The following is a 13194-nucleotide window of genomic DNA, read 5'->3' as shown; positions in this document are numbered from 1 at the left end:
CTACTGCCACTAGCGCTCGCATAGTAGTTGGTGCGGGAACTGTGTGAACAGTGAGTGCATGTGTGTGTGTGGTCATAGTCTCAACCATCAAGCATGAAATCTCCCACGCGCGCCACTTGAACGACCACGAACAGATTCTAACACACAAGTACACCAAAGAGGGAGGGGGAAGGGGGGGTTCGTCAGTCGCGCTTTAGCCGCAAGATCAGCGTTTGATAGTAGGCAGGCAGGGCACAGAACGCGCAGTGTTTTAGCACACGTCCCGGGCTTGCCCGCGTAGTACTTGTTCACAGCTGAGATCGTACGGCAGGAAATTGGATCGCTGATAAGCATCTTGTTACCAGTGGCACCAAACAGTGACTGTGCCTTGGCGAATCTAACGGATCTTGTGATCGCTCTGTTCCGTATAGAACGATCCTCTCATACACGTTGGGGGGACTGGGTTTTCGTGAACTTGTACGACATTTTGGTAGGCATCGGGCGTAGACGGCTAAAGTCAGCCTGACAGTGAGCGAATAGGGAATTCCCAAACCTCTTGCCATCGAAATTCTAAACTTGTGTTGTGATATATTTCTTGTTGGCAAGTTACTTGCCTCCTGACACATCATAGTACTTCCCCTGTTTTTGAATAGTGTTGATTAAAATGAAGAATAAACGATTCAATGTGATTGTATGGGGATTAAACTGAAGTGAAGTGATTATTGTTGTGCGTTGCTAGCGTGTGATCGACCGGTGCAAACTAAGTGGTTTTGTCGACCTTCTTCCTACCCATCATTTCCATAATTTCTCATCGTGCGTCATCGTGCGAGATATAGGCAGAATAAAAAGTGAACCGCACTGAGAAGAATAACTCACCCGTGGGAGATAAACATTTGCCAACAAAAGTGAAGGACCAGAAGAAGACAAAAAAACATTCCCAATAGAGTGTGGGAACAAGGGGGAAAAGCATACGGAGGTTCCTCTTCCTTTACATGATTGACAGTAAGGGGCACTGTCCCGACGACATCTTGACCATCGTCAGCATCCGATCGTACTACTGTTTGCACCCGGCAGCAGTGGTGCAGAGCGTTGTTGTGGTTGTCCTGCTTTCCGCGCACCACCGCGAACAGGACGCAACCATTCGTCGCCGAACCGTCAGCGCACAGGAAGCGTTCTTCAAGGAGAGCGTTACATGAGCGTCCATACGCAGTGTTTTGGTGAACTGATACTGTGATCTGAATGATACTGTGAACCTAGGCAGAGATTCTGAGTGTACAGTTGAAAGTGTGCCGAAAGCAATTATTGTACCCCAATTCTTTGTGCAATCGTCAAAAAACAAGTCGTGAAGAAGTTCAAGGATATTCATATACAAGGCGGAGTGGGTCGATCATTGCCCGTACGTACGCCTGCCCTTTAATGTAAGTGTCCCGTGTGATTCCACTGCAATCAGAATTACATTACATTTATCTTGTATCATACAACCTGCGCAATGCGAACATTTACCCAGTTACTCACCTAAAGCCCTCTTTCAATAACGAAGACGACGGCACGTACAGACGAACAGTGATGATTCACGTTGCCCTCGGGTTGTTTCAATATTTTTGTGGTGTGTTATCTACCTTCATTCACCTTGCGGGGGTGGCGTTTGTCATATTGCGGTTGATTTAAGCCTCCGTCCTGGTTATCTTACCCCTGGGTTCTCGCTCTCACGTATGCGAGGGGGTCTGTTAGTTTGCAAGCTTTGCTCTGCCGTCACCAGGGCCAGACTGGTCGCATCTATATTAGACATGCAGGTGATTGTTGATTGGCAAGTGGTTGTTTTTTATCGCACCTTTTGGTGTGAATTCTATCGAGCTGTTGATAGTCTGCTTCTTCTGAGTTGCACTTGATAAGGGTTGCTAAAAAGGACGTTTTTTTGTGTGTGTGTGTGCGAACATTTGCGTCTTTGTTCGTGATGCGCTAGAAAACAAAACAAAACCAGTTAATCATCAGGTTTGATTTATAGCTGAACAGAGAATTATTCCAGCATTGCTGCGAATGCGAACGTAGAACGTCATTAAAAACACACACACAAAAAAACATCCTTCATAAATCGATCACGCGAACAAGATCGCGTAGAACGATCGCGAAAACAAACAGAATGGGAGCCGGTTGGACTGTTTCTTTTTGTTTTTTTTTGCTACAGTTTTGGGGGCGAATGTTTTGCGGTTTGTTTTTGTTTTGTTCGTGGCTTTGTGCGATCTATTTTCGCACGTTCGCATCACGGGGCGCTCCGCGGATGTTCTGATGAGACCACCACGACGCACAAGCGCGCAGGCAAAGTACGCGCGCCTGCTAGTGCGCGATCAGTCCGGCGAGAGATCGTCCGGGCGTATCACGTTGCAGTGTGGTACGCGAGCAAAACACACGCGAGAAAATAAGGAGGCCCGTGAAGGCGGCGCAAAGACCCCCGGAGCATGGTGGCCGGCGTGGTGGTGGTGATCGACACCCATCGAGCAGCTGTGCCGGTGGCGACTTCAGTAGATCGTATCTCACGTTAAAGGTGACCTAGTAGTATATTAACCGGGCCGACCGTAGGCCACCCTCTGCATGTGTGTGTGTGTGTGAAGGAGCGTTTGTGTGGAGGTAGTATAGAACAAGCGAAAAAACAAATGTGAAAACAGATCCGCTTGTAACGAATTTGCAAATCGACTAACGCGCGTGAAGGAAGATCGGGTTCTCTCGCGCGGGGTTCTTTCATGTGTGTGTCTGTGTCTGTTTTCGTCTGTGCGCAAATGCTGGTTGTAGTACATTGACACTCTACGCCCAGGGCCCCGGGAGTAGTAGAGTAGCCACTGGGCGGTGTTCCTTGGGCGCGGAAGGTGATCCTTTCTCCCTCGGGAAACGATCGATGTAACACAGCTGAGGTCTATATATATGTTTCGCCAACCATCGCACCAACCATTGGCGGCCGGTCGGAATTTTACTTCACGCTCACGCGCGCGCGGGGGTGACACTATGCAAGATGCGCAATAGTAATAATTGATGGGGTAATGGGGCAAGAATTGGTCTTACGTGCTGGGTTCATTTTGCTGCTGCTTGGTTGCTGATGGATTATATGCGACAGTTACGATCGCCTGTCTTTAATCAACGATTCAACAACGGCGACACCGACACGAGTCTGATCCATTATGTCTTTAACGATTTTGCTGCTATCGTTTGAATAGGATTTGACGTTTTCGAACGAAAGATGGAACAATTTGTTCAAATCGGTTTAGATATTCAAAATTGAAAACATGATGACGAACCTTGTTCATAAGGTCCTAAATTTGGGATTGGGTTTGAATAAATAAACTTTATAACCTATTCAGAATTTATGGCTATGCACCGGCTAATCATGATGTTATCGATAGCACAATATTTTCTACGTGTTTAGTCATCTGACCTAAAGGATTATCAGGATCAGAAATGTTCTTCAGATCTTCTGAAAACTCACGACATAAGAAAACCAAAAAACTGAACAATGGAAGTTATTCTACATTGGATTGGATTCCTGTGTCTATGCTCCTCTCTGAATTGTCTTCATGACACAATCACAATCCAATTAATTATCAGTTCTACACTACATTCCACGCAGCTAAAACTGACTGGAAGTTTATTTTTGAGTATAAAGCTCTTAAAATAAAAGGGACGACTCAGTTCATGTTCTATTGGTCCTGATTTTGGATAATGTTCCTCCAAGTTCAAACGGAACCCTCAAAGGTTGTGAATTGGAGACATATTCCGAATCAATAGAAGTTTGGCTCTTTCATGTTAAAGCCAACTTACGTGACCTCTATTCTATTCAACTAATACGTGAACATATGTTCAAATATTCAATTTGACATTTGAGCATTCAAAGATCTTAAAGTGCCATGTGAAAGGATTTGCTAAGGATTAGAGCAATACATTCGCCACAAAGTGAAATATCATCACTCGAACCAACATGCCGTGTAATAATAGTATAAAATCATGCACTTCATTTCACCCCGCATGAGTGGGGGGGGGGGGGGGGGGGGGGGTAATCGCTAGCATTTCACAATCACCCTTTAATAGAGACAATTTACACTCCACCCCGATGCATCTAGCGCCCACCATTTGTGCGCACGAAATGTTACAGGGATCCTCCATCCGACCACATCGTGTGAGAAGCATCAACCTACTCCATCTCATCCACGGACCCCTAAAAGCTCTCCATCACAGTGTGTGGTGTGGCGCTGGTGAATCAACGGTGAATCCGCGCGTAATCGCTTTCGCCGTTTTGCTTTATAGCGTCCATCTCTCCGTTTTGTTGCGCAACGATTTGCTGTTTTTGCTTTCTTCCCACTTGCATGGCATTGTTGTCGTGTGCAATGCGAAAGAGACAGACCAAACTAGAATGATGATGACGATGATGGTGGGCGGTTAGCTAATGACTAAGGGGATGCGCTGATGCAAATACAGTGCGGTCTCTCTAATCTATAGTCATTTCAAGCTGAATTACTTGTCTAATATGAGCCTTTTTGAAGATCTTGTCATTTGTGACACAGTTTATGTATCTCTAAAGAATAATGTGTTCGCAAGACACATTTCTCTAAGCTAGCATAAGTTGAACCGTTCAATGAAGGTCATAAACATTCCAATATGTGCTCAAAGAAGGTCACATTCTCCAAAGTTTAAGCTCTTCCAGGTTCACCTTTAGAGAGACTTCACTGTACAGTATATCCTCCACTCTGCTCGATTATCCTGCCGCTTGTGATTCCAATAGGACGTGATTACAGCTGCATTCTCTCGCGAGTGACCTATATATCCCCCTACGTGAGCTGCTGAAGTTGTAATTTTGCCACCCCAATGAAAAGAGAGTGAGAGAGCAATCATGTTGCAGCAATATTGCAACCGAGAGCTGGATTTTCACTAGAGCAAGGCAATTCGAGCTATTACTGTAGGTTACGTAGATGCTGTTGTGTGGGTTGTTTTGGTGCAGCGTTGTCCTATCAACGTGTGGCATCCAATTGGAAATCTCCCGGTCCTACATCCAATGACGTCATGGTGCAAGGGTAGGAAAACATACTGTTGCACACTTCATGATTGAAAAGTGTGTGGAATGGGCTGATCAATGCCAATGATTTATTGAATTTTAATTCGCTATGTAAGGTTTAATTGCGCGTTCCTAGAAAGCATAAAATTACTTCCAGTGGTATGCACTCCTACTGGAAAGCATCCAATCAGTGGCAAGTAGAATGTAGGACCTAGCACCAGGATTGTTAGAGAATGTTGTCAGGAAAGTATTTCATTTGTTACTGCTACAATATCAACAAAGTGTTGCAAATTGTTGAAATTCCAAAAAAAGGCAAACATTCCATCACTATCGTCTCCTCTGGAGCTCTCTAACCCACTAGCTGATTGTGGCCTCGAAGCAGTAGGAGTTCTCCGCCCGTGTGGGTGCATTTGTAATTGACTTCCCGGGGGAGCTCTTGCCAGGATGCTCTTTCTCCACTTCGTCGCCGGCTCTCTTTCAGTGCCAGTGTGTCCCCAGTGTGTGTCCCATTGATGGTGGTGTGAGCGTCGGGTGGCAAACGCTACAATACGCCATCAATGGCGTGTTTTGTGAGGCGTTTGTATTGCGTATTGTATATGCACAACTGTTCCACGATTTGCGTCACTAGCGGAGAGGACAATCGTGTGCTTGACTCTACCTCCTGTGTAGTACCGCCAAACCATCCGTCCGTCGGAATAGTTCAAGTGGAGTGCTTTTATACACACAACATAACATGAGTTGTGCGCTTGTTGTGCTCGCTGGCGGAAATTCTACTTTTTCGCTTTCGATTTAAAATCAACGGCCATACACACACGTCACAACTACTTCCTTTCCGGTTGTCTCCTCTTGTTGGGTCCTTAGTACTGATTGTCGTGTTACTTGTTAGTCACCAATCGGTGTTTGTGTGGAGTGTATGTTTTGTTACTCAAACACGAACCACACATAGACACACACACACTGATCGATCATGCGTCAAATGGGTGAGTTCTGGAAGCATCGTCGTGCTAGAATGATTAGAAGCAACGTGCGAAACGAACCTACTACTCCTCCTCCTTTTTGAACCTGACACACCCCACACCCGCATATAGATTTGTTTTGCTGTTCGCATCGGAATTGCACCAACACCAAGTTTGTTCGATAATTAAAACCGAGAGCGATTGTGGGGACAATTATGGAAGCAGCAAAGTGTGCTGTTGTGTGCCGGTGGCGGGTATTTTGTTTATTCCCGTTCCCGCCACTTGCAGCTTCAATCAGACCCATATTAATAGATTGTGCATAACATTATCGGCTCTAGGGGGAGTGGTAAGGGGTGAGTTGCGATTAAAATTAAATGTATACAATCAAATTCTACCGCGTTTGAGTGTGTTGGAATGTCTAGTACAGAACCTCCAAAGACAAACCTTTTTAGAAGAAATTGCCTTCTTCGTTGTCTGGCTTTTTGCAGTATGCTCAAGTGGCGTGATTCGACCAAAGCTTTTTTTAACGCAAGTTTCTAGACTGTGCATGCACGACGAGGCGTCGCTGGGACACGGGGTTTTGCGCAATCGCTAGTGTGCAATTCCTGGGGTGTGCTGGGGACTTGGCGTTGGCGACGGCGGAGAGATAAGATAGAATGGTGTTTGAAAAATGGACGTAAACTGAAGCACTTTCGGCGGGGTTGGCATTCAACCCCAGATTGTATTTATGGCCCTATTTGTGTTTGCGTGTGTAAGTGGCCTTGTAATTATTGGAGAAATTCCTTTCTACTCTGTAATTATTTGGAAAATCATACCTGGTATGTAGAACCTCAATTAAACTGGTTCTCGAAAAAGATGTTTGAAAATCCTGAATAGAACATACAACTGTGACATCTTGATAACTGCATAGTTATCAATATATCTCTCTGTTGAAAATCCTGCTTAGCCGAGCTCTCAATACGTATTTAAATTTCAATATCAATCTTCTGTGGATTTTGGTTAGCCTAGTCAGTGGCAGATATCCTAGATGTAAGAGATAGTGTGAATATGAATCAATGTTAAAGTGGTGGAAATAACTACAGACGAACAACATTGATCGTAGGTTACTCATACAACTCGTTTGCTTTAAAGTTGGCTACAATAACTTCAGGATGGAAAGACTTTAAAGGCAATAAATCATAGAATTAATCGGTTTATGAAGACTCCTCTAACTACTTTTATAACCTATCGATCTATGGTCATCTTTCAAAATTTTAAGCTTCCTAGTCCAATCCAATGTTTTATGTTGATATCACTGACATGCATTCTTCAAGTGTTTGCTTGTTTAGTGTCGAGATGGCTAGAGAAACCTCTGTATGCCTTGTTAGGTTCATTTTACGGCATCAACCGTACCCGTTATCTTGGGAATATCGACCTTGTAGAATTATCCGACAAGATTATCAACCAGACTGCTGGATCGTTTCGGAAAATCTGTTTGACTACGTTTGGGTCTTAAAAAAAAACAAGTCGTTACACATTGCAGAGTTGGATCATGGTAAATCGGTAATGGTTGGGTAGTTGGTGGCTTTCCGCTCCCTTTAGTTAGGATCGTTCGAGACTGTCGCCCATTTATGTCAGGGTCATCAGGAGAGCACGTAACTCGTGCTCGTGCTTGCAGTTGCATCATCCCATTAAATTAGCTTCTAGGTCGTGAGTTATAGTTGCTTGGCGCCAGCTGACGATTTGAGCAGCGGTCAGGAAAACAAGCTTAAAACACATGTGATGAAGCTGTTGGTTTTATCGGGAATCTTTTGGGTCCTTGTTGAACGAAATATCCATCCCTGAGATAATTTCATTCATTCTCATATCGATTGTACTCTTTTCCCTGAATGTAATTGTACCATGATGCAATACGTTGAAATACTTTAAGACGTTGGTGAAATGCCCCAGAAGCTGCTGCATGCTACAAAAGCTGTCCGAAAACCATCCTCCCTGGGCAATTAAATTGTCCTTGGCACCATTTCTGGTACGAGCAGCAGGAAGTGCAGTGCACAGCAGTACTGGGCACATCTCTTTTGTTTTGATACCACCATTATCCTACGGCGGGACCGGGGGCAGTGTTGGTGAAATGCCAACAAATTGTTAAATTATGACATCGGCTCACAGAAACTCGGTCACGTCTATGTTTTGCTATCTTTGACACAAGGCCATCTCGCTCAACTCGCACAAAAAAGTGCTCTGGCCCTTTTTTAAATTTTACAACAAAATATATTTAAACGTGTAGTAGCCCTTCACTAATGTGTCGTTTGTATTTTCTTTTCTTTTCCCTTTTGCAGCTGGTGCGGCTAGTTCCAACCTCTATGGAGTTTCAGCTAGACAGCGCAGAATACTGCCAGGCACAACACAAATAAGCGAAAGGCGCGCTTTTTCCCTGCCACCACCACCATCATCATCACCATCACCACCGCCGCCGCCGACGCCGCCGACGCCGCCCATCGCCGCCCTATACCTCCCGGGAAAGAAGGATAATCGAGCTGGAGAAAGTTGTAGCTGCTTTAGCTGGACGAGAGCGAGTGTGTGCTGGAAGATTTGGTGTGAGAGAGCGCGTGAGGGCGTGTGAGGAGGTAGAAAGCGAGCAAGGCGAGGAGATCCTCCCGTGAAAGCGCGAATGGTGGTTGCTGCGTAAGGAAGGAGGTCTCGCGCAAGATCTGAAACACACACACACACAAGCCACCCGGGTAGCGAAGCTTTTGAATGAGAAGCCCCGAGCTGGCGCGTACATTGGAGAAGAAAGTGCTGCACGTCGTAGCGAAGCATCGTCGCCAGCAGAAGGAAGAATTGCACACGAGCGGTGTTTATTCATTGCCGTAGCCGCCGACACCGTAAACTCCCTCCAACCAAGTGTGAGTGTGTGTGTGTCTGTGTGTTGGTTACACCGCCCTTCCCACACGGACACGCGTATAGAGGTCCTTGCTAGAGGAGAAAAGCAAAAATAGACACAAAATCGGAAAGGAAGCCACGGGAGCAAAAGCATCATCATCATCATCACCACGATCATTATCGTCACCTCCATCATCAACGCGCAGTGTGCGGCAAGGAGAGATTGGGTCAGTCAGTGGACGGAGCGAGATCGTCCAAACTCTTATATCCATCCCGCATCCATATCGCACCAATCCTCTATGTGAGGGATTAGCTTAGCGTTATTCGAGCATCAGACGTTTTCACAACTTACGTTGCGCGTCGCTTTTCCCGAGCGGAAAGAACTGTTTTGTTGGTTTGGAGAGAACCGAAAACGCATCCCCAACGTGTGCCATCCCTTCATCGCCTGGTGGAGAGTGCACTTGCCCGGATTCTGGATTCGCTTTATGATAGATGTGTATGTGAGTGTGTGTGTGTGCTTTAAATAATCCCATCGTTTGCTGTGTGTTTGTGTGTGGCTCTTCACAACGTTGTGTGCGAGGCGTTTCGTTGCAAGTTCTACGAGAACAAACTACGCTGCTGCAAGTGAACAACCATCTTCGACAACTGCAAGCAAAACTCGGCGGCAGAAAACAACATGTAGGTGTGCTGGGAAGGGGACTGGGATCGCTCAGAGGGCGCTCCCATATGTGTGCTACTTCTCTAAGCATTCTTTTGAACCTGATCGTTAATTTGCCCCCCCCCCCCCCCCTCTTATCTCTGTTTTCCAGATTGAGACTGATTGTAAAATAGATCTATTAAGAATAGTAAACAAACAAGCAAAAACCTTCAATCCATTATCATCCAGCCAGCCGGCGACAAAGTGCAGTGATTGAGCCAGAAGGGGGCGGTACGCGGTGTACTACCCTCGCAAAGACGTCGTGCGATCGTTCGTATACAGACGCACTCGCACAGGATAAGATTATATTCTTTGGAAGCAAAAGAACACAGCTAAAAACAATCCCCCCCCCTCCCCAACAACACACAAGCGCCAACATCATCCTGACCAACGTGAACGTAAACGAAGTCCTTAGACACAATAACAAGCGACCCTTCTGCTGCTCGTGATCCCCCTTACATCGGTCCCGTTTCTATCGAGGGAAAGGAGAGCGAAACAACACACTATTCCACCGAAATTTTGGCCGACGATTTAGCCGACGTCGCGATATAGTCAAAACGAAACAACTGATTAACCAGTAGCGTAGCGTCTTGAGAGCAACCGTTTGAACTCCTGCAGTCTGCTGGGTTTCTGATGAATATAAGTAAGTTGCCAGTGTTACAATGTGTGTATTGGTTAGTTTTAGTATTGTGTGAATTTTATCAGATTTATGCATCTTTTGTAGCGCTATTCATTCATATGAATCTTCAGAGATGAGTGATTGAAATCTCGAATCGAATCTAGAAAGATTCGTGAATCTCCAAAGATTCGTGAATATCCAAAGATTCGTAAATCTCCAAAGATTCTTGAATCTCCAAAGATTTGTGATCCTCCAAAGATTCTTGAATCTCCAAAGATTCGTGAATTTCTAAAGATTCGTGAATCGAACCTTGGAAGGACCGACTCTCCGTAGCAAAACAAACTATCCGGCTGTGTTGTACATGCCAAGAAGTCTCGAAAACCTTGCTGACATGCCCACGTAGGTTGTTATGCCAAGAAGACGAATAATAAGAAGCTCAAGCTCTGTAAATTTTTGGAGTTTTATCAATCCCTAGAGATTCATAAATCTTTCGAGATATATGAATCTTGTGAAAGTCATAATTCTTTCGAGGTACATGAATCTTTTGAGATTCGAGAATCTTTGACATTCATGAATCTTTTGAGATTTGGGAATCTTTGACATTCATGAATCTTTCCAATGGGAATCTTTCCAGATTCATTGAATCATTTCAAAGATTCATTCAGTTTCATGAATCTGAATCAGATTTACCCAACATTAGATCTGATGAGATTTTAAATTAAAATTAAAATTTTAAATTAAATTTAAATAAATTGGATGGTTATTGGTGTAATATGTTTTTAATCGAATCATCTGCTCTTAAAGTTCTTAAAGCACCAGGCTCTTTACAATTTAAATGGGTATATTCACACCCTACGAGAGAAGCTTACAAAAGATCACCCGATAAATTGTATCACGCGGATTGTGACAGAACACACACACACACCCCCTATCGCGCCCAGCTTATGGCGTAATGGAAACTAATTTCATTTAAAGCCATTATCGATTGCATTTCGCGCAATGCAGCTGCAGAAACAATGTGTCGGCTGCTTTGAGCTCGTTTGCTTGCTGGCACTACTGTACGTGCAGCGCAGCGTACATCAAACAAAGCTTTTTGTTTTGCTATTCCGCGTTGCCGTAAACTAATCTAGCATAAAGCCAACAAGTGCGTGTGTGTGTGCGGGTTTAGTATTGATCATTGTGAGCTGGTTCAAGTGGCTTCAAGTGCACAAGAGGGGAAGCAACATGCATGATGATGCTGGTGCTGTTTGCCTCTGTGTGAATGTATAGGAAATGCAAAATGCGTCTGTGTTTTGCTCGAGTGCACTTGAAGCGCACTTTGTTGCTGTGTCCTTGAATGTGTTGTAGCTTTTTTTTGTTGCAAATATGACACTTACAATGTGATCTCCTTTAGTTTATTAGCCTTATCTGATGAATGTAAAAATGTAGTTTAATCTTAATTCCAATGTTGATTAGTCAATTACGATGGATTGTGATCAAATTGCTAAACATAATGTAACACCATCGCTAACAATTTCCAATATTTTTCTTGCTCCGTTTCAGATGTTTCGATTGAAAACTACTTTTAGATACGTGTTTCAAGCTTTACTGTGAGGCGGACAAATTTGTCACTTTTTTATAACCAACCTACTACTAACGCGTCGAAAGATTGCGCCCGCGCAAGCTGCTGCCTGCTAATTCCGTCACCGTGTTCGGCCACTGTCAGCCGATCAGCAGGTGTGTGTGTTTTCGGAAGAACGCCTGCGGCTGCAACACAACCCTGATCAGATAAAAGATAAGCACGTGTGTCTGTGTATTTAAAGCGTGGAAGAAAATAAGATAATTCACCGGCACCAGGGCGGCACCAGGCGGCACAGACTCCAGAGTGCTCGCATTCAGCGTGGTGGTTATCAGCGAAAACAGATTCTACCTGCTTGCTGCGTAAAAGTTACTGTGTTACTCCGTTCAACGCTGTTGTGACTTACTAACGGAGCATACATACCTAAGCAAGGCAAAGCAACGGTTGCTACGTTAAATTGTGCTTGCAATACTTCCAATACACCGCACAGCCCCCGAGTGATTCTGCTGACTGTGTGCACAGGAGCATACAAAAATTACCGTAAAAAAGTAATATCCATCGTTTCGATTGTGGTTGCTGGTCAAGTGACAACCTCTTCCCGCCAGTCATCTGCATCTCGGAGAAAGCACAGCTACCAGCACTACAGACCGGTGGAAAGATAAGATAATACACACACGGGTGGTGCGTCTGGAATACAACAAGCTCTCGTTCTGCGGCTAAAAGTTGCAAAACAGATCGGCAAAAGCAGCACACTGCATCTGTTGTTTGAACAATCCCCAAAATCAACCGTAAAGCCAACCGGGCGCAACAGATAGAGGAAAGAAAAAAGGCACGCGAAAAAGATTGTGATAAGAGAATTTTAAGTTTTTTTTTGTTTTAAGTGGACCGCATCATCCATCCCCCCCTCCCGGTGTGCCGCGTCCCCATTGAAGCGGTGTGCGGGCAGAAGCTTTCGGTTTCGGCCGTCTTTTTAAACGTATATTAGTTTGTACTTGTGATGAAAATTGTATCTATTCGGAAGCAGTAACATTGTATTGTGCGCGCACCACAGTCATTGAAGAAGAAGCATCGGAGAGAGGAAGTTGAGGTTGAGATAGCAACGCGCTGTGAAGGAGCGATTGTTGTGCGATTGTGTTGTAAGGCGTCGTTAGTTTTTTGTTTCCACCCCGTTTTCGTCTATAAGACCCCCCAGTGAACAGACGCTCTCCCTGCGTAAGCTTGCGGCTCGTCTACTCCGTCGGTTGTAAAAAGCGGCAATTACCTTTCGTAGTCGTGTGCAGGAGAGCTTTTTATGACAACCGTCATCATGCGCCAGAAGGACATCAGACCCGCACCGGCGCGGATCGAGTTTAAGGGAATGAAATTCCTGATCACCGATCGGCCCTCGGATGCAACCATTCTATCGTACATTGCTGTAAGTATCAGTCCAGTCTCTCAGTCATTTACTGTGACCAGGGAAAGGACCGACCTGGACCCCTGGATTAACGAATC

General features: G+C 44.9%; 1 protein-coding gene across 6 annotated transcripts in view; it reads left to right on the top strand.

The window, feature by feature from the left end:
* The window catches only part of LOC121596318 (protein tyrosine phosphatase type IVA 1), a 35861-nt gene that overhangs the window by 22020 nt on the left and 647 nt on the right, over positions 1 to 13194 (top strand). For 4 of the 6 annotated variants that reach the window (XM_041921160.1, XM_041921165.1, XM_041921162.1 and 1 more), the window contains exons 3-5: positions 8286 to 9507; positions 9639 to 10169; positions 11688 to 13117. In XM_041921160.1, coding sequence (XP_041777094.1) covers positions 12995 to 13117 — 123 coding nt within the window. In that variant the 5' untranslated portion in view covers positions 8286 to 9507; positions 9639 to 10169; positions 11688 to 12994. Of the gene's footprint in view, positions 1 to 206; positions 1398 to 2333; positions 2522 to 8285; positions 9508 to 9638; positions 10170 to 11687; positions 13118 to 13194 lie in introns of those variants that run through there. The other 2 variants (XM_041921161.1, XM_041921164.1) reach the window with 2 other exon arrangements.

The sequence above is a fragment of the Anopheles merus genome, chromosome 3R (assembly GCF_017562075.2).
Source record: "Anopheles merus strain MAF chromosome 3R, AmerM5.1, whole genome shotgun sequence".
NCBI lineage: Eukaryota > Metazoa > Arthropoda > Insecta > Diptera > Culicidae > Anopheles > Anopheles merus.
Note: the sequence above shows the minus strand (reverse complement) of the source record. Positions and strands in the feature narration are given on the sequence as shown.